Raw genomic sequence first — 24978 nt, 5'->3', positions numbered from 1 at the left:
TGGGTATAAAAAAATAAATTTACTACTGGACATTAATCTTTATTTTTTTTAAAATAAAATTAACGCAATAGAACCTTTCAAAACATCTTAAAAATAAAAGAATAGCAGCCAAATACAATTTTTGATTGTATTTCAATCATTATCATCCATTATTTCTTCATTATTAGTGTCATGTAATTTTCCAGATTTTTGAATGGCAACATTCAGTGAACCAAACACTAAATTCTTTTTAATATTCCTCATAATTTTTTCATCATGGTATGGATGACAATGAATATTTTGCCTGAAATATAATAATTTTGTATTTAGTATATATTATTCCCCAATAAATACCACTATGAATATAAATATAGTTCAATAACAAAACAAACTATATTTTTTATGGCTTTCAGAGAATTATCTAAAATGTATAAAGGATATTCAGATCTTTTAAAATAAACATAGAATCAAAAGATACTGTTTGAAGTAGTGTCTTATAATTTTTTGTATAAGATTCAATACTACCTATTCATTATTTGGTCATTAATTGTGTCAATGTACGCTGGACAATGTAACAGACGATAGTCTATGCATCTCCACCTTCTCTTTTTTCCACCCAAAGACTGATGATGCATACAATACATGAACCGATTTAGAATTAATTGCAAAGACCCTCTCTTGGACACGGTGTATTGTTGAGGAATGGATCCTAAAAAAATATTATCATCACTAAATAGATTTATGAAATAAAAATAACATAGAATATTAATAAATTAAAACAGATTCTTTGAATAAAATTATGGCTTACTACATTTTAAAAAACTTTTACCAACTAATACTTCCTAATAAAAATATATCTTTTAATACACATATAACATACCATTTATATTAATTTCAACTTTGGATGTTGGTTGGGATATTTGTTCCAGATTAACACTGTTTAATAGATCTGTCTTTTCTAAATGATTGCATTCAAAATTTGCATTCTGTGAGTCTGTATCTTGTAACCATTCACTAAAACTGTTTGCATTTGTCTCCAGTTGATTGACAAAACCGTTTTCATTAAAACTCAGATCGATTGTGGGTAAATCCTTTTTATTATTGTTGTTTGCTGCACAATCAGACCTTAAAAAAGGTTTATTGACAATTTAGATCGCATTTTACAAAATCCAGATAACCATTTCATTTAATCACCTGACTTCCTCTGTCTTCTTGGATTTGTCTAGTGTAGAGTTAATTTGTTCAGTAGTCTGCAAGAAGTATTATTAAATAATATCTTTGTCTATGTCACAGTCTAAAAAATAATATTTTATACCCTAAAAATATATTATACATTACTTGTTTATCATATCAAATTGACATGGCATAACAGAAAACTTTTAGTACTCACCCCAAGTGGCAAGTCATTACTGATGCCAGTGATATGAAGCTCTGTGGCTGCATTTATAAAAGATTTGATTTTATCTACTTCTACATTTACTTCACCAGTGTATATATATTCTAAAATATATGAGAGAATCTCATGAGTGATACTCTGAAAAAATATAACTCTTGAGAATTTATCCAGAGGTGTAGAGGTGATAAACTTATAATAATAAATTATTCTCACATTACATGCTCTTCAAATATAAAATCTCCACAAAGAAAAAATTTTAAGACTGAATAAAAATAACATAATACTCACACTTAAAAATATAACAGGATGTTCACATGGTGCTGATTGTATCATGTGCTTTATATAAGGGCTTGCCAGAGCTACAATATTCTTATGAACTTTAACTAAATGACCCCCAGCAACTAGAGTCATATCCACAAACTCTGCTTTCTACAAAATTATAATTAAAATATACCTCATAAATTTTATTAAGGTGAATATCACCATAATCAAATTTATTAAAATAAAATAATAATTAAAATTTTTCTACGGTAAAATAAATAATACATACTTGCTGCAACATAGCGAATCCATTACAAATGTTGTTTTTATATGAATTCCAAACTAAATTGTATTGAGCTATGGCCATACTTCTGTTTATTTTACAGCTTATCAAAATACAACTCGATTTTGGTCAAGTTTAAGATCTTGTGTTTTCCGATTCCAGACAAAAACATTTAAATGCGATAATGCACTTTAGTGACAGCTATCTTCTTTCAACCCTACATATAAATGCAACTTATCTGTGCATCGCAGCTCACCTGTTGCTGAAGTTTTTATGTTTTACAGCAATGGCTTACAATAAAAAAGAGAATAACAATAAATTCTTTTTTTATATAATGATTGATATCGAATTAAAATTTAATAGAGTATTTTTATATAAACTATTAAAGCTAAAATGTACAACCTAGATGCCAAGAATCCAAACCAAAAACTTCTCAAAAACAAAAAAATAACTTAGGGATTAAAAAGGTAAAAATAATCCAAAGTTTATAATATAAACTTTATATTTAATAAAATGAAAATTGTTTTCTTAATAGTTCTTTTAGTTTCTTACTTTTTGGTGGACCCTTTTTTAATAAAATATAAATCTTACCAATGACCTCCATAAGTTACATATTTCATTTAGTAATCATATTTTATTCCGATTTTTAAAACAAAACTAGAAGCCCTTTTTATCATTATGTTAATGACCATATATACATCACTTCATGAATAAATTTGCTTGCAATCTATTTGAACATTTTATTTACATATAGAGACACTGTAACTTTTGAATTTTTAAAATCTCAAGAACGACTGGACCGATTTTATTAGGAATTTCACTCTCCTGGCTTAGAGCACTTATTCCTACCAGATTTAAAACCATTTAACTGATTTCAAGAAGGAAGAAAGGTTGAATTCGAATAAATGTTTGTTACTATGTAACTCGGAGGGGTTTAATTGATGTATGATAAATTAAATTATAGTTCTATGGTTTTTTATGTATTAGTTATGATGAATTATAAAATATTTTGAAAATACCATTATTCCTAAGAAAACTTAAAAGCGTCTCAAATTGTGTGTACTATAATTAAAACTGTCAGGTGGTATCTTCTCTATATTGTAAATGATTGATAATGCGATAATGTATTCCTTGTATCGTTCATTAAATATACAAAATTTTAATCTTTTAAGTTCAGTAGTTATTGCACAACTGACAAACCCACACAGAAAGACATTTAGATCTTCAAGTTAGTGGGATGGGATCGTATTTCAATTACAACCTACCTTATTCTATTTTTGGAATTGAAATCCTTGTCTTTTGGCATTGACACTGACATTTTTACAAAATATATATTTGTCTGTGTTTTGTTTTGATTTTATCAGTCATTTTCTTATCAATTTCTTCTAATGTAGTGCATAGCTTATGAAGTAATTTTGTAAATAAAACTATCTCCTTTTGATAGCATTGTATTGTTATGTTAAATATCGTGTTTTATTAAGAAAGATAATTTTTAAGTGAAGTGTAGTGAAAATCGTCCATTTTATTATTATTATTACAAATTCACATTTTTATTCAATGTCTCTAATAAGCAAGTCACAAGCTTCTCTGCTAACTTTAAGCCGTTACCATGTCTCTAAATATGTTTCAAAAGTTCGTAGGTATGTATTGTTATATTAATAAAATTTTCTTTTTAGTAAGGTCTCCTCTTAATTTCTCTTAACTTATTTCTAGGTACAGTGAAATTAAAAAGAAATGTTACGATATTGTTGTAATCGGAGGTGGGATAGTCGGTTCCGCGTCTGCAAGAGAGCTAATTCTTCAACATCCTGGGTTAAAGATTGCTCTAATAGAGAAAGAAAAACGTTTTGCTTTTCATCAGAGCGGAAATAACAGTGGTGTTATTCATGCTGGAATATACTACAAACCCGGTTCTCTAAAAGCTAAACTATGTGTGGAGGGTCTTAATTTATCCTATAAATATTTAGATGACAAACAAATAAAGTACTCCAAGTGCGGAAAATTAATAGTTGCCACTGATAGATCTGAAGTTGGAAGACTATTAGATTTGTATGAGAGAGGAGTTAAAAACGGTGTCAAAGATCTGAAATTGTTAGATTCAAAAGAAATTAAAGAATTGGAACCACATTGCAATGGTTTACAAGCAATATGGTCTCCACATACTGGAATTGTTGATTGGGGAGTCGTTACACAAAGTTACGTAAGTGATTTTGAAAAGTGTGGAGGAGATAGCTATCTTAATTTTGAACTAAATAGGTTTTTTGAATCTGAAAATGCTGAGTATCCTGTCACTATCACTAATAGTAAGGATAAAACAATTCATGCCAAATATGTTTTGACTTGTTGTGGATTACAATCTGACACTGTTGCTGTACTAACTGGTTGCCCGGAAGAACCAAAAATAATACCTTTCAGAGGGGAATATTTGTATTTAGTTCCTGAAAAGAGTAATCTTATTAAAGCAAATATATATCCTGTCCCTGATCCCCGATTCCCATTCCTTGGTGTTCATGCTACACCACGAATTGATGGCCGGGTTATTTTAGGTCCTAATGCAATTCTAGCATTCTGTAAAGAAGGTTATAAGTAAGTTACTAAATAATTTCCTGTTTTCAAATTGTTTATGTCAAACAACTTTATTTTTATTTCATGATGAGGTTAAAGTTTTTCTGTTTATATGTGATTGTAAAAATTTTATATGTTATGACCTTTTCAGATGGACTGACTTGAATGTTAAAGAATTAAAGGAAATTATAAATTTTTCTGGATTTCGAAAAATGGCACTTAAATATGCAGGTTTTGGACTTAAGGAAATGTCGAGATCCTTAATGACACCACTGCAAGTCATGCAATTGCAGAAGTACATTCAAGATATTACTACTAAGGATGTGGAGTCAGGTCCGGCAGGAGTACGAGCTCAGGCTATGGGGAAAGATGGTGAGGAAATTAATAATTGGTATTATTAATATTGCAATTCTTACAATTGTTGCAATTTAATAAATTATTGCACAATGATATAAAAAACATTATGCAATATATCTAAATAAAACCATAAAATAAATAAAAAATCTGTATTTTTAGGCACTCTAATAGAGGACTTTGTGTTCGACTCCAAACCTGGTTCGGGGGCGATAGGAAGTAGAGTCTTACATTGCAGAAACGCCCCCTCTCCTGGCGCTACATCATCTTTGGCTATTGCTAAAATGATAGCTGACAAAATGAAACAAGAATTTAAACTATAAGACCTTATTTATAAGCATTCAAAAAAATTATTGCCAACAACTTATACAACTATTGGAAGTTTTGCGTATTCTTATATAGTTCTATATTTATTTATTCTTTTTTTTTTTTTAACTACTCAAATGCATTCAACAAATACATTTTTGTTTCAGGCTGTTACAATAATGTACAGTATTTTGCTTCTTTTATTCTACCTTTTTTTGGTATGTGTAACTTTTTTTTAGTATTGCTAATAATATGTTATAAAATCCCATAAGCCAAGTAGGCTGCACATGAACTGCATAATGAGTTACAAGCCCACTATTTGTGATAATATTGTAGAGTGTGTTACCAATATTTACTATAGTTATAATTTCTCAACTGACAACACTTAAGTCAATTCATTCAGATAATTTATATTTGTTAATATTTTTATAAGATGTTTTGTGACAATTTCCATTTCTATGTCATTAAGATTTAATCTGTAAATAAGCTGTTGTTAAATTCTATTCATAACCCAGATTATTTAATTATAATTTTTTATATACATATATTATTGTTTTATATACATATTATATTTTTTGTTCATACATTTTATTGTATATAAAATATGTCTGATTTTACTCTAAGAATATATAAGCTGTTTTTTTTATTGCTTTTTTTTTCAACTACCTGTATCCATTACTAGGTTCACAGCACAATTTATTGTTATGTATGTAATTTTTTATTATTAAAGTCATGTTACGTTAAGTCTTTGATTTATCACATACTCCTTAATCTCGTCTTGAATTAAAAAAATGTTATTAACAACCATGAGTCATTCTATTACAAAACCGCTTCTAGAGAAATAGATGAAAAGCCTCTTGAGATCATATACAGTTGTCATGTGGAAAATTATATTGCTTATAACGACAATATATTCAGACAGTCCGAACATTGAGTAAACTGAAAATAAAGAGAGCCAGCAATAATGAAATGCTTTTTATAGTTATTCAATTTAGTCATGAACTAACACTTACCATATGGTTCACACAGTTTGTTGTGCCTCAAGAAAAAATAAGCTGCAAATGTGAAGGAGCCCACATTAAAAAAGAAAGCTCTCCATTTCATTTTAATAGAATAAGCTTCAAGTTTTGTCTGTGACGATCTTCGCTTGTATTTTGAAAGCATCATGCATGTAAAGAACATGTAGAACATTGATGCAGCAATAAATGTTTTAAAACAGATCTCGTGTAATGCTGAAAAATTTTATTTTATTGCTTGTGTCAATGCTTCTAAAGAGAAAACATACTTTTCAAGAGTTTTTTATTACTTACGATAATTTTGAGATGAGGTCCAATGTGTTAGTCCTAGTAATGTTAAATTCTCAATAATATTTAAACTAACTGCTAAATTTACTACAAAGGCACAACTCTGGCTAATAATACTTCTATAATACTCCCATCTTAAATAAATTATAAAAAACCTTATTGGAGCGTGACTGTATATGGCGAGTCTCCAAATTGTGCGTTGAGGTTCGTAGTTGCCTATCGAAGCTGATATTGAAGGAAAAACGTTTGGCACCTTGCAATGCGTATTATTCGCACTTTCAAAATCTTTATACATAGTAATTAAAACGCAAATTATGAAGGCCAATAAGGGTAACGATACCGTAAATAATGATAATTTTTTAACCGGTATTTTAATGATGTATTTTCTTTCTGATCCATTATGCAGAGGTAGATACATTTACCTAATAATTAGTAATTAGAGCCTTAAGTTTTTCATGTGAATTTCCATTAATAAGCAAAATTAAAAGTATTTTGAACATGTAATGACATTTCAATAGATAACTGTATCTTTGACAGCCATCATATAAATGACAACCATAATCGTTCATAAATTAAAATGTTCAGAATTTTGTGAAATACATAACATTAGTCTAAGATTCAAATGTAAAATTATTTCCTCCAACTTGGATTAAATAAAATAAAATAAATTTATATCATATATATGAGGACAAGTACTGTGGCTAAATTACTCTGAGTACATCTGAGTGATATATAATTTGATAGGGATTAAATAAAAAATGAATGTAACAAGTTTCCTTCGGAATTCTTTTAAAAAAGAATTCTGTAATATCAAGAATTACAAAAACAATCTTAGTCTTATGATTATTTGTCATTAATTTTTTTTATTAAATATATATATTTTATAATTTACTAGTTTTAAGTTTTTTATAATTCTTTAATATAAATTATTAATACACGTGTGATAAATTGAAATATTCTTTAATGTTTTAAAAAAAATCTTAGTATATTTTCAGTTCTAACTAAAGCCAACAAGATATTAAACTATATATAGATCAATGCGTAAAAGTTTGGGTACAGGTACCTACCATATAAAAAATACAAGTTTATGAAAGAAACATTTTACATTGTTCATATATTATATTTTCAACTTGAAATCTTTGTATGAAACCTAATTTTATTATTTTTTCAAATAAATTTTATTTTGTCTTTAATTTTATAATTTTTACATTACATCTATCGATTGAATATATAGTAGAATCCTTTTGTAAATTTGTCAAATATCATTTATGGAGTTACATTTTGTAGGTAGAGGCCACATAATTCCATGAAAATTGTACTTATTAACATCACTAGAAATATGAAAAAAACGACAATAAATTTTCATGTATATTTTAATATATTCAATATTTATGCATTAACGTCCGCACTCCTCTAATTTAACTATAAGATATATTGATTATGTAGTTGCCAGGCAACCTTTGTTATAAATAGGTTTGTTAATTAGTATCCTGTACAATGTTCGGGCTAAAATATGTTTTCATTGTTAATATACATTCGTAGATATTTGTTGATAAACTGCTTTAGAAAATATTTTCAAAACTCAATATTGGTGGTATAAAACTTTTTTGTGATTAAGTTATACATAAACTTGCACTATAGGTATGTATACTCTTTCTTCTTTTACTCTCACAAAAATTTTGTTCATGTCCAAGATAAGAATAAGTAAGCATGTCTATTATATATTCTTGCATCTCATGTCTTTTATTTTATTTTTCATAGTAGGTAAGATATAACGATTTATAATTGAGGCTTTATGAAAAATAATTGTTGCTTTAAATAAAAATTTGTGGTTTCAATTTATTAGTTAAATTGTTTAATAATATTTGTATTTATGAAGGGACGCTTAAAATAAAAAGAAGCGATAACAAATTGTTGTATACAATTATTAAATAAGCTTTCTTTGTGCTTTAAAATTTTAGAAAATTATTTAAAAGACAAAAGACAATAAGGAACTAAAAAACCCTGGTTGGTGACCCTGAAACATGGATTTGAAAAATCAAACGTTGAAAACTAGAAAGTGTCAAGAAAAATATTTGTCGAAATTAAAAAATAATTTATGTTTAGATGATAACATTGAATTAAAAAATGATGTTTGGTTTATTAATAATTATACAGAAGACGCAAAAAATTTAGTAATAGAAAATTATAGTGACTTCAAGTTAATACAGAAAGAAAAGACTGATTCCCATTCCACTTCCGTAGATAAAACAATGAAGACTGATAGTAAAAATACGATGATAAATTCGAAAACGAAAGTTCAAGAAAAAGATATCGAAAACAGTGGAATAAGTGCGCAAAATAATAATAATGATAGCAAGGAAATATTGAATGAATACAAAAAAGATCTACAGTCACTTTTGATAATGATGGCAATTAATAAAAATACCGATGCTGTTATAGAATCTGATAAGGAAACTTGTATAACAAATAGGAGTTTATTACACCAAAGCAATCATAAGCCTGACATTGAAGAACAATCTTCAGATAGAGATTTAAATAAAATTCTATACATCACACCAGCAGTCACAAAAATTCGTGAACGACAAAAATATTTAAGCATGAAATACACGAGATTATGGAGAATCTATGTTAATAAAAAGAAGGAAATTCGTATGTACGAACAAAGACGAGAAACGTTAAATATTTTTTTTGAAAAACTAGCAAAGAAAAAATGTAATGTGAATAATAATGAATCGGAGTTAGTGCAAAAATCAAAGATTCTTGTACGAGATTATAACACCTATCAACACCGGTAAATATTTATTAAACACAAGTTATTATATATATACCTAAAATTCAGATGTCGATCGCCTAAATATTTATTCACCAACTGGTTTCTCTTGTTGTAGTTATAAGGTACAAAAACATATCATAGCATTGCAAAAAGCAAAACTAGAAGAACAAAACAAATTGATAGAACAACTCAAATATAATAAAATTGTTGACGCATCACAACAGTCCTTGATCACGATGAAGGAAGACATTCGAAGGACGTATTACGAAATAGACAAACATCTCAAACCAAAAATTAAAAATCTAACAAACGAGCTGAAAATTAAAGAATTTGAAGGTAACTTTCTGTTTTGTATATACTTAGTTCATTGTGATTTCCTGGTTGAAATTCTATTTTTATATTTCAGAACCATCTCTTATATTGCATTGTTTAAAAGTACCTCAGTTTCTTCAAAGAATGGAAGCCAGGGCGAGAGAACGTGAAGAGAAGCATGCCTTGATAAGAGAAAGAAGACAGCAAATAGAAGAAGAACGTATTCGTCTCAAACAACAGGTAGCAAATAATAGACAAGAAATTAATACAATATTTTCCATAAGCACCTAGAAGAAATACTGCAACTATACCTAATGATTTATTTTTAATAGGCGGAATTAGCGAAACTAGAAATGGATAGAGAAGAAAAATTAAAAAGAATTAAAGAGTTGAAAGACAAGCGTAAAAGAGAGAAAATTGAAAATATACGTAAGAAACAACACGCGGAAAGAATGAGAGCTCTAATGGTGATGGCAGATTTACATTACGAAAGAAATTTGATGGCAAAATATGGCATCCGGCCATTGAGGTATTTAATGGAAATAAAACAGGATAATATCGAAAAAGCGAAAAGACATTATAGATTCCAGTTGTTAAAGAATTTGTTTTTACATTGGATGTGGTATACGGAAGACAAGTGGTTTGAAAGGAATTATAAAGCGGAAGAATTCTATAGAAAGAAAATATTAACCAAAATCTTTAATGGTTTTAAAATGGTAATCTATGTAGTACAAATAAAAAAAATAGAAAATAATTATTATGAAGAAAATGATTACATTATTAATTATGTTTCATTACAGAATCATCACGAATATATTCTGAAAAAACAAGTGGCCGAAGATTATTACGATTTATATGTTATAAATTTGATTTTCCGAAAATTCCGAGACGGCATAAGAGTTATAAGGCAAGAAAACGAATTTAAATGGAAAAAAGCTGTAGTCTATCACAACAGGTAAGATATCAATATATCAAACAAATCTCATTGAACACAGAATATCAAAATTATTTTTATATATTGCAGCAATATATTATTCAAAACGTTTACTTGCTGGCGTACGTTACCCGCTTTGAACGCTTTGAAAAGAGAACAGGAAGTAAGAAAGTTAAGATGGAGGGAGAAAGTATTATTAGTTGTTCCAGATTATTGCCCGCCCGATGATTAAACATAAAATTTATGTTTCAGTATAAAAGCTTAAATAATGATACTATTTTGATGCTATGCCTAATTAGTAATTACTTTTAAGTTGAAATAAAACGCGCCACGAGTTTATAATTATGAAGTTTATGTTCGCTTTCTAAGGTATACCTTTAAAGACTAGTGGAATGGTAAAAAAAAGTAGACTTAAGGCGAAGTGGAGTTTAAAAAATATATACAATTACTCTTACTTGAAATAACGATGTATTGACAATGAACTTTTATGGTTTCTAAAAATATCGAAATCTCCGGAGGCTTCATAATTTTTTTTCATTATGTCCAATGTCTATAAAAAATTCGATAGCTTGGGGAAAATAATACATTGCAACAAAAAATGCCGTAGTACTACAGCAATCCTATATGTATATGACATTACAGCTTTTCTTTATCTAGCGAAATTAATAAGCTGTATATAAAATAAACTTATAGTTATTAATTGAATTTACTTACAGCTAATTGTCTGATATTTATTTTACATTACATTATTGTGCACATGTATTGACTATTGAGTATCTATATTAACTTTACAATAGTAATTTGAAGGTATCTGGGACCAACATTTCAATATTAATTTTTTTTGTATAATGTTCAGGAACTCCGGACTTATTGACATCAAATTTATAATATCAGAAGTAGTATTAGTTTATTTTAGTCTAAATATTATTTATGTTTAAAATTTTCTAAATATACCTTGAATTTCAATGAATAATTTAATTTTCATGCATTTTTATTTATATCTATCCAATCTAAAAATTATTGCTGCATCATTATAACTATTTTATTTATAATAAAAATATTGAATTGTATAATTTTTATAAACTTATTGGAAATTTCGACTATAAAGTGGAAAAATCCACTAGTTTGTCAGACTGTTTGATAATGTCATTGTAATTTGTAAGTACCTCTTTCAATACTTTGAAATGACAGTAACATTAGTAATGTGTTTCTTTTAAATAAATAATTTACAAGTTGGTCATTGGATTCTGAAGTATATCTGAAAATTTTACAAAAATATAAACAAAAATATTTTATAAATAAAAATGTATAGCAGTATACAGTGATTTACATTGTTATCGACTCAAAGAATAAGGCATAGCAATGGCTATACGAATATAATTTGCTATCCTCTAGTATCCTCTAGAATACCAAAAGGGTTGAATATGTAAACCACAGTTTTTAGTATAGACATCTTAATAATCATAACTTTTTATTATATAATATTATTTTATGTACCTTAAACACAAGAAAGGAAATGTCAGAAGTTTCAACAATGTTATTAAAGATTACAATTGTAATAATTGAAGATTTTATGACTGACAATGAGAGTTGAGACCATTTTATTTGTAAGATATATCGTGTAGATATTGTTCTTTTGTCTATGGTACTATGTAAAGTTTATTAACAGCGAGTGACATTTCTCAAAAGGCGGGAAAATTACGAAATCATTTTGTCTATTAGACTCGTTTAGACTACTTGCTCTTGTCATAATAGATTTTTTTTAAATTTAAACTCTTAGGTACTAAATAATCAAAATAATCATGCTGAGATTTGAAAGAACGAAGAGGTTAATGTCGCATATACATTTGTAAATTTAAAAGCCAAAGATAACAAGAGCTCCTCAGTAAGAAAATGGTAAATATTCTTACAATTCAAAACATGTATTGATTCTATTTATTTGATATCTTATATTAATTCTAAAATTGAAAGGCGTATTGATTTACAAACGTTTATTTAATTAATTATATAATTATTACTTTATAAAATTCGATTGAGTTATGTAACATGACTCTAAAACCGACCTATTTTGTATCTCACGTACTTTACGTACGTTACTTCAACCCGTTATAATTATATAAATAGTTTTATACTACAGAAGTTGTTGATGACTACGTTGTATTTATGTATATGTTTATGTTATGGACAAATATAAAGTGATTTATATCATCATTTTAATCTTATCATTCAATATGAATATGAAATAAGCGTGATAATTTTGTCAAGGAACTTTTCCTCGCACATGGTGACGTGAAAATTATTGAATGAAGCGAGCGGAACGCTACACTGGCGACTCGCGTCATTCATCCACGGATATGATCTCAACAACCGCATGACCGATCGACTCGAAGTTTTTTTACTTCGATAACCCAGTTAATTGTGGTTGTTTTGATTGAAAAAAATTTAGATCGAACCTCCGATTTCGATTTTAGGGCCGGAAAAGGAACCTATGTCCAAAAAAACTGTTCATTACCGAAACGCTGAGGTAAATTCACTCCACTTGCACCGAGAGCTATTGTTTCGAGAGAAGCGAGAAAAAACGCGAAGGTTCATCACCTAGTTTAAAAATGATTTCGGTATTTCGTAAAGTCACAAGTCAATGTGTCTTGATTTTTTCCGTAATCCTCAATACTAGTTAATTTTTGGATTTAAACAATTCATTTAAATCCTAATTTAATTATTTATTTGTCTGTGACATTTATGTTAGTATTTTTATACAGTTAACACATTAATAAGTTTTTTCCATTGCGGTTCTGAAAAAAAAAAAGAAAATAAGATTAAAATTATTTTTGCTTTAATTTCGATTGTAGTCTTGATACATTTAAATGCTTACCGGTATATTTTGGAATGTATATAAGAATTTGTCGTATTAAAACTAGAGAAGTTACTAGAAGATAACCAAGTCCGTAGATACATGACACAAAACACAACGCCAAGCTGAAAAAGATGAACAAATTTATTATAATTAAAACATAGTTTTATTTAGATTTACAATCGAAATATAATGACGAAAAGTTTGCATTCCTTAAAGCTCTCCAACATAAGCTATGAACCGAGTGTAAGAGATATAATTGATTTTAAATTTTCTTATTAAAAATAATTTTTTATAAGTACGTAAGTTGCTTTTATGAGTTTTGACTAGCGATAACGCAATCATGGCATCGTTAATATTTTATGTAGGGAATTCTTTCCACATTATTTTCTTCTTTAAACATATGCTAATATGTATTGGTTCGTACAAACATCTATAAGACTCATATCAGTGATAGATATTAATGAACAAAAGAGTATACAATATATAGGATGCTAGAATAGTACCATATCCTTATGTTAAGTTTGCATATATAAGTAAGTACATATTAACAAATCTTCACATAAGATATTACCAATGAAGGTATATGACAAAAAAATTATAAATTCTATTTAATTTGACCGTGTAACCTCATCAAGTGTTTAATTAAATACCTAATTTATTTAAAAATAAAATAAAGAATAATATTTAAATTTTACTTTACCATTACTCAACTATAATTATTTGAGATTTTATAATAATTAATAAGTAAGGGAACATAAGTCTGATTTATTATGAATGAACATCATTAAGATGCGGTAGGTTATGAGGACTTTTGTTAAAAAGATTTTGATAGAATATAATATGTATAATTAAAAAGAGGATTTTTTTGATGCATTATAATATTGTAAATGACATGTACAGCATAAGCTATGTAATCAGTTTTTAACTTTAAAATTTTCTTTGTATATATTCTATAAAAATTTTTGTTAAAAATGTTATGTATTGATGATTTTTTATCACATGTCATACACTTACTCAAATTCATAATACACATCATTGCAGTCCTCCGGCATTAATATATTTCCATATAATATATAAGGCTGGCACACTGTTGTCAAACCCAAATTGGTTCCATATAGCAATGTGGCAAATGAAAAAATCTGACCACTTAGAAAATATATGTAATTAGGTCTTAGAACGCAACAGTCCCACCTGAAACATTTAGTTTTAATGTTTTTGTTTTTTGAATTTACTGTTAAATATATTTCAGATAACTTAGAGGCGAAGGCTTAAACAATAAATTCAAGATAATTCTTCCATTTACCGACTTACCATATTGAATGAAAGAATCTCTCATTGACTTCAATCTGACAGATCTGACAGTAATATGAATCTGATGTTAATACTGGACTGAAAATAGCAATTGATATAAGGTAATTGATAAAAAAATCTGTTGATAGCAATATTTTTTAATTTAATACAATTCCCAAGTTACCTATATTCCTTTCCTTTTGATCCTCCTGTAGCTAATTCAAAGTCAGCCACTGCTTTCATTTTGTAGAAGAAATAACAAGTGCTTGATAGAAGTACAAGAAATATTAAATTCTCCAACTGTGTTATTTCAAGTAGACTTAGTATACCAAATTCAAAGACTAGAAACATACAAATGCCAGATGATATCGTCCAATGGTAGAAGAAAGGAGACCTTAAAGGGTTTTTTGAGATGATTAAAAATCTTTTTTCAGAAAGCATGATTTCTAATAAATATGTAATGCTCATGTTAAAATTTCTCATAAAAAGTACACATGTCCACAGTGCTTTCTCAAACAAATCGAAACTAATGAACCTGAGAATCTTCACACAAACCATTGTAATCGCAATCATATAATGTCAGTGGAAAAAAAAAATAAGATGTTATAGAATAATATCTTTACCGATTTTTGTTCCTCGGGCGTGACTGTGCGTACAGTGCTCCCATTCCGATAAGAATCATAACAATTATGGTCACAAGCCTTGATAGAGTGCATATAACCAAAAGTAGAGGTAAAATTATAAATGGGAGAATTGCATCGATATCCAATTTTTTGCTATTTGATTTATTTGAGCCGTACGGCAAGATATCCTGGATGGTCATACTTGACGCAACCATGTTACAAAAGTTATATTCAACTCGAAACGTAAATTTAATAGTAGCTTAAATTAATTACACTTAGGTATATTAATATTTGTGTGAGAGATACCAATATTAAACATTGGAATAATTCACAACAAGCATTAGACTTATGTTTACATTTTTGAGCCAAATATAGTTTTCATTTTTCAATATACTGACAAGTTGTCATTTTCGTTGTCAATTGTCAGAATGACATTTCCTAGTGGGCTGTTTTATCTGTACAGAAATACCTATGTGACAAAAACAACAGGACTAAAAAAAGTCTAAAAATAAAATAGGTTTAATAAACCTGCAATGAGCTAAAAGGTAAAATTTTATTATGAGATATAAAGGGAATCAAAAAATTTATTTTTATGTATTTGTATCATTGTGTAATGGAATAATAAAATTTTATAAATTTCCTTGTCTAGATAAAGACATAAAGTGACGGTTTGTACGGTTTTCGGTACAGTTCTTGAAATCGTCTGAGGCTTTCTTAGTGCGAGGCACGAAAAAGCACTAAAGTGAAATCAACGTATGCAAACTATTGTCTTACACTTTTCGACCTCGTTAAATATTTCTATATTTCTGTTACAGTAATTTATCACTGGCTAATATGTTACCAACTACCAAGTTATAGGACAGGCTAATCATTTTAATAAAACAAAAGAATACAGAATGTTACATTCTGTTCAATTGTACCCTAAAGTAGTTATGAGGGCTTGAACAATGGTTGATGATATTCCTAATATTCGTGTAAAAATTTTAAAATCTAAAAGAATGGACTACTTAAGTCAGAAATGTAACAAAAAAAAACTCAAACTTCACGCATTGGAAAAGAAGTATATGAATAAATCAACGTATCATATATTAAATGAGCTCCATGCTATTTTACTATTTGTATTTCTTCAGAAAGCTTGAAACCTAACAACCTGGAAAATACCAGTGTTATATATAATATATATTACTCTTTGAGGTTCCCATGATTACCTACCCGATACAATAATTAATAAACGTACGTTTAACAGACGAAAAAAGTTTGATCGCGTAAATAGATGTTTAGATTCTTATAAGAAAATTTAAGTACTAATTTTCTAACCACAATAACGAGGCATTACAGTGTTTTTTTTTTTTAACTTTTAGTTTAGTTTGAGAAGTTTCGAAAAGGGCAACAAGGTCCATTATTATTCAACAGTTTTAATTATTATTATTAATATTAAAACTATATAACGTAAAACTATGAATTGAGGTCAGGTTAATACTTACATTTTTATTCATGTTAATAAATATTTCAGTTACCATAAAAATGCGTGTTTGGTTGCAGTTAGCCATATTTGAATACAAAATTTTAAAAATTATATTCTTCTCCGTACATGTTACGTTGTCTGAAATCTGTATACGGCAAAAGACAGCCATGAATTTTAAATAACCCATCTGAATTGGTTTATAGGATTTACACGTAAAGTAAAATACGCTCTACAATACTTAAATGGAACGATAATTTTTTTTTCAATACCTATAATAAATCCTTAAAAAAAATCCCACTGGACATATTCATATTCACACCTATCTCTCCATATGTGGGTCAATCAAACGTTACATGATTTCTGCTGAGATCCTAAATGTAATAAGATCCCCATTTAGCGTAACAGACTAACAGTATAAATTGTACAATTGTAACAAAGATTGCGATATTTTTTATTACTTTACAATTAGTTTTAATGTAGCCTCGCAGTCCGGACACGGTTCGCTTCTCAGCTAACATTGTGCCATTCGGTCCGAGTAATGTCGTTCAATTCCGACACATGCGCTCGTCATATCGTCATTCGTCAGTTCACAACAGTATGCGCGCGCACTAGTAACGTATTGGTGTATTTTTTACCTTATTCGCCGGTTCCGACGGACCCAGTATTGATCGGGCCTCTGCCGCGAATCGGCGTCTTTAAAATGAGATACGAAATTTTCCATCTACCATTGTTTGATGCGAATAACTAATGCAAAAAACGTTGCATTATCGGTATTATAATGATTATGTGAATTATGGAAAAGTTTTGTTACTGGAGCCGTGTTTAATATGTCGAAGGTGAGTGCTAATGTATATGGATTTCAGCGATTAGCTTAGCTTGCAGGTAGTTCCTAAAATCACGGCCAAGGATGTTGCTCAACTTCCAATAGTAGTCTTGTGTAATTTAACTGGTCTAATCTTATCAGAACTCGTTAGGCTGTAAGGTGTTAACCATTACCTTGAAATTCTAATAAAATATAGGTCTACGACATCACCATTATTTCATGGTTTATATACTTAGGAAGGGTAAATAGCTTTTTATTTGTGAATAATTGTATGTCCAATTTAGTAATAATATTATCCGTTATGAATTATGATACAGTTATACCTATTAGGCATGATATCATTGCGACGTAGAAACAAAAGACGACCGCAGTTAAACCCTCACTCCTCAACCCAGACGACCTCTTCAAGCAACTTTCATTAGGGATACTAGATTGTACACATTTTATATTTCATATACATGGTAATTAGGCTCAAAACCATATTTTGTTTTTATAGAAATAATTAATTTCATAGAATGATTAATGAAATAAAATCGCTTGCATAATGTATGCATTTTTAGGAATATTTTAAATAAATCTGTTGCTGTCTTATTCAATTTTTGAATAATTTTAGCAAACAAACTTGTCGAAGTTATGTGGCTGACATAAGATACACTCCAAGTCGTTATTTCGAGATTAACCCGAAAACCGATTCATGTAATAACGTTTTCTTTAACATATCTGTATTATCGATTTAATTCATCGTGATCATTTATTTTTTTTCTGACGTTCGGTCATGGTTTTTTACCTCATTTCAATACCGAAAAGTACACAATTGCAATTTAACATATTCAATTATATGGGTGACAGTGATTTATTGTGTACCAACACAACGTAATGTAATTTTTATTGGAAAATATATCGCACTTCTCTATAGTTAATAATAAAAATGACGTAAGTTGAATTATTATGTAAAAAAAGTAATCCTCACTGCTCCCCGCTTTGTTAGGATCGTTCACTCGATCTTACTCATCGCCATCTCTATAAATATCAAATACATCTCTCATTGCAAAAAATCGAGTAATCTGGGGTCAGTAACATCGATTTTTTGCAAGCCTGCGTTCAAATCGATTATTTAATTGCAGTATTATCGTTTGAGCGTTAGGAACAGTTATGTTGGCGGAACTGTAATATAAATAATTTTTTATATAAAAATTCGACATATGGGTATTAAATTTATATTGTATATATAATTAAACCTATTTAACCGGTTTTTTTTTTCGAAGAATCAGTAACCTGAAAGAAATATCTTCCATTTATACTTTCGATTATTTTCCGTAGCTTGGATGTATGTAAGTGCAATTGACATACACTATGCATATATAATCTAGCAACCACATGTGGCCTATACATTTTGGACTAATATGTTGGGTAAATTACTGTAAATGTTTTTAAATCTACTAATTGTAAGTGTTCAGTATTTTTTGCATATTAATTATGTTCATCAATCGACATCTTTCTTATTTCGATCGCTAGTCTTATAAAAGATTTGCTCTCTTTAAGTTACCTGATTAGAAATATCAAGTGTCTTAGTAAGATATTCATATAAACGTTGTTATTAATTTTATTACTATTATATTATATCTATATATTATGATTTATGAGTCTTAAGTTTAATATATATATCTATAAAAATATATATCACGGCAATTGAACATTTTTAAGTTAAAAAGAAATTTTGTCTAAACCAGTTTCGGTGACACGGTGTGATTACGTAACAAACACGCACACTAATTTACACATTAACAATTAAATGTAATCGTAATAGCTAATTATATTATCAGTGATTTGACATAGCGCGTTTATTTAAATTTGAAATAATATAAAAAAAATATGAATTTTTTATTACTCTCTTATCTTTATAAGTTTATCTTTTTGTATAAGAAAATCCGTAAAATCTGGCTGAAGATACTGTAAACGCTATCAATCTTAAATCATTCCTTCGTTCATTCACAATACACTATTGTGTTGTCGAATAGTGTTCCTGTATATATCATGAATAAGTAATTCTTTGTTCATTCTGTGCCAATTTTTTTCTTTATAGAGCTGGCAACCTTCGCTATAAAAAATTAACTACATATGTACTTTGCATAATCATTTTTTATTATAATATGTCATGAATATGTTTTTTTCATTTCAATATTAATTATATAAATGCATGATAAATTCTAAGAAACAGAATCACAAATATTCTTTATATTTAAAGTTTATTGATCGGCATATGGAAATGTTGGAATCGTGATCGTAATATTTGTTAAATGAGTATTTTACAAAAACAACCTTCAGGTGTAACAAATATAAACATTTCCCTTAATAATTTCCGTGAAATATACCTTAAATGTCTGTTTGTCTGGACTTCGTCACGATGTTGCCATACCTACAAAGCATTGTAAAACGAACAGGTCAAACGAGTTCGTTCTCGGAAACTTGTTTTAATTTATTTTATTATTATTGTTTAAATGGCTATATATGTACAAAAAAAAACTAGGGTATGCTTTTAAAATATTTCGAATTATCTTAACTATTATTAATTATAAAGAGATCCCTTCAACTACTTAACTTTTCAGTTTCTAATAATGTTTAGTATGCCATAGAACCTACATTGTACAAGTCATAAACAACCTGAGGCCATGAGAATTGACATTCCGCGATTGTTTACGGAATTTTTTTGCATAGATTAATCATTTAACAATTCCAGTAACAATTACGTTTCAATTAATGTAATTTAATTAAAAAAATACATTATATACATAAATAATAGTTATACACACATATATAATCATGAGACTTAAAAGTAAACGAGAAATCAATAATCAATATCAATAATACCTAATATGATGAGAATGAATTTGGAATGCGACATTTTATTTTTATAAATACGATTAAACGCAAGGGCAAGGTAGAAATATATTCTCAGTATAGCTCAAAGTAGCAGGAGTCCAGAGCCTGTTTTTCTAGTAAACCAGACTCCGTATAAAGAATTTAAACCCAGCCGTTTATTCCATTAGTGAAGCAACGGATAAGCGTATTTAGGAATGAGAAAGTTAGTATCCTGTTTTCTGTGCTATGTTTCATATGTTCGTAAACATTTTATTATATTATTATGTTTTATAGTTTTTTTTCGGACAGATTTTTTAAAGGTTAACTTTTATAGTTATTCCACTCATTAATTATATGTTTTTTCTAATTTAGATTGTAGTGTTGACAAGTTATCTCTTTACTAAGATTTTTTTAAGTTAACATGAAGGTTCCGTGAATAGTATTTAATTTAATAGAGTTTTATTGTAAAACTACGTGAGTTTAGAATGCAGCTAAAGTGAAACTTGGTTATGCTTGAGTTATTAAGGAGTAAGGACACTATATTTCGCACACGGCTCATATCCTGCTATTACAGAACATGTACGTAACCGATACGACTAGCAGGCGCTTAATGACCTATTGCACAATCATATTGATTTATCGAAATCATAATTAATACAAATTAGTTATAAAACGTGATGTGCTCAAATGTACGCTATACAAGTTTTGTCTGCGACTTCATCATAATTGATTATCTATTTAAGAAATCGAAAAGGATTCTAACCTTAGTTTTTTTATATATCATTTCTAATTCATTGAATATGCTGTCAAAATTGATCACGACTGTTAAATAGTAGCTGGCAACGATACTTGTTAAAAGCGCTTTTTTATTTTATTATTACAAACATACATTAATCCTATGGATAATCATATAGGTTTTCGTGTAAGTGCGATCTATAATAAATAGCTAAAAACTTCACAGACACTTTCACTTGGTGTTATAATCAGTTTTGTCAACAATTCAAGATGTACATATGAAGACCAAGTTATATAAAAGCCTTAGAAAATGTGCCTGCATTGTACTTAAATAAAACTAATATTTTCGGATCTACTACGCGTTTTTTTTAATTATTTTAAACTACATACTCCCGACGTTTCGATTAGTATAATAAAAATCGCGTACTGATCCGAAAATATTAGTTTTATTTAAATGAATACTTAGATCTCATTATGCCTATATAGTATTTATATTTTAGGAACGGCCTTCATAATTTGACTTCCAGGAATATATACTGAATGACTTAAGTGCCCAATGAAATGTACTTTAATACTATTGATGCGTGTTTATAGTGGTAATAATTTTAACTCTTCGAGAAAGTACTCCATGATATTTCAAAACAAAATTACAAGAACAGAAAATTCTAACCAAATACCACTTAAAACATTATTATTTCAATAAAAAAAATATCATTGATTTACCTCATCATACACTCTGAAAACAATTTAGGCCTACTTTATTTGATAAAGTAAATAGTTTTTAAATAAAGGATTTATCGTCATTATCATGTCAGTGGGACGACGTTTCTTTCAGAGTTCAGACCTTGTTTCGATAAACGGGTCAAATCAACGATTCAAAGCACTTGCGTGATTTCACTTCGTTAATCCTGTACCACACTCAATACGAAAAACACGTTTACTTTATTGTAATTCGAAACGTTATATATAAAGAATAAACTTTCTTTCAGAAAACGTGTATTTATTCGACGTTAATCATAGTTCTACGAGATGTTAAGTCGATTTTAAGATAAAATTTAATTAAATATTTTGTTGAGCGTGACACTAATGACCCTTACAAAGACTAAACTAAAAAAAATATTAAAAGTCCTCTGTTATATTTTTTAATATAATAACCGTATTACTAAAGAGTTGCTGATGGAACATGTTTTCTATCATCTATTGTTTAAGTCCAACAATCTTTAATATATGCTCTCACGATCTTAAAATCTAAATAACTCTCGTATGTAACGGGTAACAAATGTTTTGTGTTAGGATAGAATACTCTTACAATTAAAGTCATAATATTATTAATTTAAACCTTCTTAGTACTCTCCTAGGCTACAAGAATATTATCTGTATTGTGGGCTAGTAATAATGAAATGTGATGTTTGCCTCCAAATTGTTAAAATACACATTTGAATTTGTAACTCGTAGTAATCGGTTACATCATTTCTAAACTGAAACTGAGTAGGTACGTCACTATGAGGTAAGGTGGTAATTTCCCTTTGCCCTTGATAATCAATTGAAGGGAACGGATATAATGTAAATGGTAACAAGCTTCATTACAAGCTCTTAACTCACAACAATTGTTCGATCATTGAAGCATAATATAGTGAATCGATGACTATGGCTGGCTGGATGTACACTACAATGTCGATCAAATTTCGGTCTCCTCCCTAAACATTATTATATAAATAGTATTCTTTACATTTAATAATTTTTTTTTATAGAGTGAGTTGATAATTGAACTTTTAATGTGATATCTTCGGTTTCTGCGATTTAAATTAATACTACTCGTCAGTCATTAAGCCGATAAATAATCGTGATTGGCAGAATGGTGTAGATCAGTTTAATTAATTAGTATTAATTCTGTGTTTATTGGGTTCTATATATAAAAGACTTATACTCTTATAAGTTGTTTCTACGCTTAATGCGAGCAACGATCTGGACGAAGGCTATATAGTACGTTGTCGTTATATCAGTTCATTAATTAACGATCAAATTCTAAGCTGATAATTTAAAAGTACTTATATATCAAAAAAAAAAAAAAAATATGTGGCAATCATAATTTTTTTTTATTCAAACTAATATTTATAATCTACAGTCTATATTAATGGACATATTTGACAGTGACGGAAATGATCCTCTTAAGGCAATATTTCTATTGACACGGAATTGTTTTTTTTTAAACATCTATTTTTGAAACTCATCATCTTTTAATATAATGTACATTCGAGTTTTATTGAGTTTTGTATTAATACAATCTGGTTCATTATTGTTAAAAAGCGTAAAATATCTTTATAAAATAAAAAAAATAACACTTCGTAACACGACTTGATGTTTATATGGATGGAATTACTATCAATGAATCTGTTATAATAGACCTAGAAGCGACTTATGAAATATCTATAAAATGCTTATTTTTTAGAATAATACTTACAATCTTATGGAGTGTTGAAAAATGAAAACCAGATACAAATTTATTTCGTCAATTCCTTTGGGTTAAATAATTTGAAATATTTTTTTATTAAAAAGAAAACACTCTAAATTTGAACAGAGCGGGAAAAAGTTTTATTTTTATAGACATGGTACTCCAACTCACGAATTAATAGAAAATATTTTTTATAGCAAATACAGATTACAATGGTATTACCAGATCACGTGTTTTAATCAATTAAGCAAAAAAAGAGATAATAATTTGTATATATATATATTAAAATTTATAAGAACTAAACATTCAGTGGTCGTTTGCATTAATAGGAATGCTTTAAAAAAATCCAATGTACATCCTTGAACTTATCTCACTAGTCAAGTCAAGACCCGAGCTACGAAAAAAAGTAATGATTGTCAAAACATCATTAGACGTCAGTTTTTGTGGACTACTAATGTTTGTACTGATTTGTTATCGAAGAGTTCATTTCAAAGAGTTTTTTATACATATTTTCTTAAGTTTACCTTGTTGCTTTTAAAGGAATATCACTTTGTCTTTGGAATTTGTTTATCATGGCGCCAGGTTCGAGTCGAAACTGCTCGGACACGAAATCGAGCTGGTTTTTATTTTTTATTTATTATTATATTTAGTCTGACCTCTGATATTCAATATTAATTCTGAGGTTGAGTGCGCCTTGTATGAATTTAAATGTTTCGTATTAAATTACCACATGGATAAATATATAGACGTCGTAACTATTTAATTGAAAATAAATTTACAAATTAAGTAATTTAAAAAAAATGCTATATTTTCGTTTTGATAAAAAAAATAAAGATTAAAATATTTATATAAATTATAGTCTTTGGAAATATCACTATTAATAATGAAGAATCTCTCGGGGCAACTAAAATGCTTACGTATTAAGTTATAACAGGATGGACATTTAATGCATTACACATATAGTTATTTTTTAGCCTATATAAATAGTTTGAGAGTTCAAACCACATACTTTGTCCAAGATAACTGAATCAAACTTCTTATCAAAGAACGTCGTCGTTAAACTGACTGTTGATAACAAAATGGTTAGTTTTTATAAATTTTATTTTCAAATTCAATTAATTTTAAATTTAAGTATACTTTTGCTTATATATTATGTACTGATATTAAAATTTATTTTCTATTTAACATTATCGATTGAAGATTTTTGAACGGTCCCAATTTGGAATAATGTATATTATCTTGTTTGGATACAAGTGTCATACACATAATATATATGTATCTAAAATCGTTTACCGCCATTTAAAACTAATTAATATCAATAGCTTTCCTAATTGCTTTGTACTACCTGGTTCATGATCACGATTTCGTTACAAATTTGTTTCCGTAATCGTACTTTGAATGTCTATA

The 24978-nt window shown here is 28.2% G+C and overlaps 6 protein-coding genes across 6 annotated transcripts in view; 3 read left to right on the top strand and 3 right to left on the bottom strand.

Annotated features, from left to right (window-relative positions):
• Positions 1–18: 18 nt before the first annotated feature.
• LOC116768317 (protein abrupt-like) lies at positions 19–2225 on the bottom strand. The gene is made up of 7 exons (XM_032659004.2): positions 1926–2225; positions 1664–1804; positions 1370–1513; positions 1174–1229; positions 860–1104; positions 505–688; positions 19–283 (listed from the first exon to the last, which is right to left on the bottom strand). The coding sequence occupies exons 1-7, from the start codon at positions 2001–2003 to the stop codon at positions 133–135; spliced, it is 999 nt and encodes a 332-aa protein (XP_032514895.2). The 5' UTR covers positions 2004–2225; the 3' UTR covers positions 19–132.
• An 874-nt stretch (positions 2226–3099) lies between these two features.
• LOC116768316 (L-2-hydroxyglutarate dehydrogenase, mitochondrial) lies at positions 3100–5790 on the top strand. Its single transcript, XM_032659003.2, has 4 exons — positions 3100–3559; positions 3633–4505; positions 4636–4856; positions 5001–5790. The coding sequence occupies exons 1-4, from the start codon at positions 3477–3479 to the stop codon at positions 5159–5161; spliced, it is 1338 nt and encodes a 445-aa protein (XP_032514894.2). The 5' UTR covers positions 3100–3476; the 3' UTR covers positions 5162–5790.
• Positions 4977–6993, bottom strand: LOC116768318 (post-GPI attachment to proteins factor 2-like). Its single transcript, XM_032659005.2, has 3 exons — positions 6455–6993; positions 6158–6376; positions 4977–6083 (listed from the first exon to the last, which is right to left on the bottom strand). The coding sequence occupies exons 1-3, from the start codon at positions 6864–6866 to the stop codon at positions 5956–5958; spliced, it is 759 nt and encodes a 252-aa protein (XP_032514896.2). The 5' UTR covers positions 6867–6993; the 3' UTR covers positions 4977–5955.
• A 1555-nt stretch (positions 6994–8548) lies between these two features.
• On the top strand, positions 8549–11285 carry LOC116768479 (reticulocyte-binding protein homolog 2a). The gene is made up of 6 exons (XM_032659213.2): positions 8549–9242; positions 9340–9560; positions 9631–9776; positions 9869–10252; positions 10337–10491; positions 10561–11285. Exons 1-6 carry the CDS (start codon positions 8701–8703, stop codon positions 10700–10702), a joined length of 1590 nt encoding a protein of 529 aa, XP_032515104.2. The 5' UTR covers positions 8549–8700; the 3' UTR covers positions 10703–11285.
• Positions 11286–12446: 1161 nt separating this feature from the next.
• LOC116768308 (palmitoyltransferase ZDHHC23-A) lies at positions 12447–15635 on the bottom strand. Its single transcript, XM_032658993.2, has 6 exons — positions 15238–15635; positions 14799–15008; positions 14636–14713; positions 14339–14515; positions 13343–13446; positions 12447–13262 (listed from the first exon to the last, which is right to left on the bottom strand). Exons 1-6 carry the CDS (start codon positions 15450–15452, stop codon positions 13222–13224), a joined length of 825 nt encoding a protein of 274 aa, XP_032514884.2. The 5' UTR covers positions 15453–15635; the 3' UTR covers positions 12447–13221.
• A 1669-nt stretch (positions 15636–17304) lies between these two features.
• The window catches only part of LOC116768309 (uncharacterized), a 57119-nt gene continuing 49445 nt past the window's right edge, over positions 17305–24978 (top strand). The window contains exon 1 of the mRNA XM_061526286.1: positions 17305–17538. Coding sequence (XP_061382270.1) covers positions 17530–17538 — 9 coding nt within the window. The 5' untranslated portion in view covers positions 17305–17529. The remainder of the gene's footprint in view (positions 17539–24978) is intronic.

This window comes from Danaus plexippus, chromosome 4 (assembly GCF_018135715.1).
Source record: "Danaus plexippus chromosome 4, MEX_DaPlex, whole genome shotgun sequence".
In the NCBI taxonomy this organism is placed as follows: domain Eukaryota; kingdom Metazoa; phylum Arthropoda; class Insecta; order Lepidoptera; family Nymphalidae; genus Danaus; species Danaus plexippus.
The sequence above is the reverse complement of the archived record's forward strand: the minus strand, read 5'-3'. Positions and strand labels throughout refer to the sequence as shown.

What these genes read in the sequence shown, in the direction of transcription:
- LOC116768317 (XM_032659004.2), bottom strand. Translation starts at nt 2,003, where the DNA reads ATGGCCATAGCTCAATACAATTTAGTTTGGAATTCATATAAAAACAAC. An exon ending in GATTCGCTATGTTGCAGCAA is followed by an intron (nt 1,805 to 1,925) that starts GTATGTATTATT and finishes ATAATTTTGTAG; the next exon opens with AAAGCAGAGTTTGTGGATAT. An exon ending in ATCCTGTTATATTTTTAAGT is followed by an intron (nt 1,514 to 1,663) that starts GTGAGTATTATG and finishes ATATTTTTTCAG; the next exon opens with AGTATCACTCATGAGATTCT.
- LOC116768316 (XM_032659003.2), top strand. Translation starts at nt 3,477, where the DNA reads ATGTCTCTAATAAGCAAGTCACAAGCTTCTCTGCTAACTTTAAGCCGT. An exon ending in TATGTTTCAAAAGTTCGTAG is followed by an intron (nt 3,560 to 3,632) that starts GTATGTATTGTT and finishes ACTTATTTCTAG; the next exon opens with GTACAGTGAAATTAAAAAGA. An exon ending in TCAGGCTATGGGGAAAGATG is followed by an intron (nt 4,857 to 5,000) that starts GTGAGGAAATTA and finishes CTGTATTTTTAG; the next exon opens with GCACTCTAATAGAGGACTTT.
- LOC116768318 (XM_032659005.2), bottom strand. Translation starts at nt 6,866, where the DNA reads ATGTATCTACCTCTGCATAATGGATCAGAAAGAAAATACATCATTAAA. An exon ending in GACCTCATCTCAAAATTATC is followed by an intron (nt 6,377 to 6,454) that starts GTAAGTAATAAA and finishes AAAATTTTTCAG; the next exon opens with CATTACACGAGATCTGTTTT. An exon ending in CAAACTGTGTGAACCATATG is followed by an intron (nt 6,084 to 6,157) that starts GTAAGTGTTAGT and finishes CTTTATTTTCAG; the next exon opens with TTTACTCAATGTTCGGACTG.
- LOC116768479 (XM_032659213.2), top strand. Translation starts at nt 8,701, where the DNA reads ATGAAGACTGATAGTAAAAATACGATGATAAATTCGAAAACGAAAGTT. An exon ending in TATAACACCTATCAACACCG is followed by an intron (nt 9,243 to 9,339) that starts GTAAATATTTAT and finishes CTCTTGTTGTAG; the next exon opens with TTATAAGGTACAAAAACATA. An exon ending in TCTTTAATGGTTTTAAAATG is followed by an intron (nt 10,253 to 10,336) that starts GTAATCTATGTA and finishes GTTTCATTACAG; the next exon opens with AATCATCACGAATATATTCT.
- LOC116768308 (XM_032658993.2), bottom strand. Translation starts at nt 15,452, where the DNA reads ATGGTTGCGTCAAGTATGACCATCCAGGATATCTTGCCGTACGGCTCA. An exon ending in CGCCCGAGGAACAAAAATCG is followed by an intron (nt 15,009 to 15,237) that starts GTAAAGATATTA and finishes AAACCCTTTAAG; the next exon opens with GTCTCCTTTCTTCTACCATT. An exon ending in AGATTCTTTCATTCAATATG is followed by an intron (nt 14,516 to 14,635) that starts GTAAGTCGGTAA and finishes TAAATGTTTCAG; the next exon opens with GTGGGACTGTTGCGTTCTAA.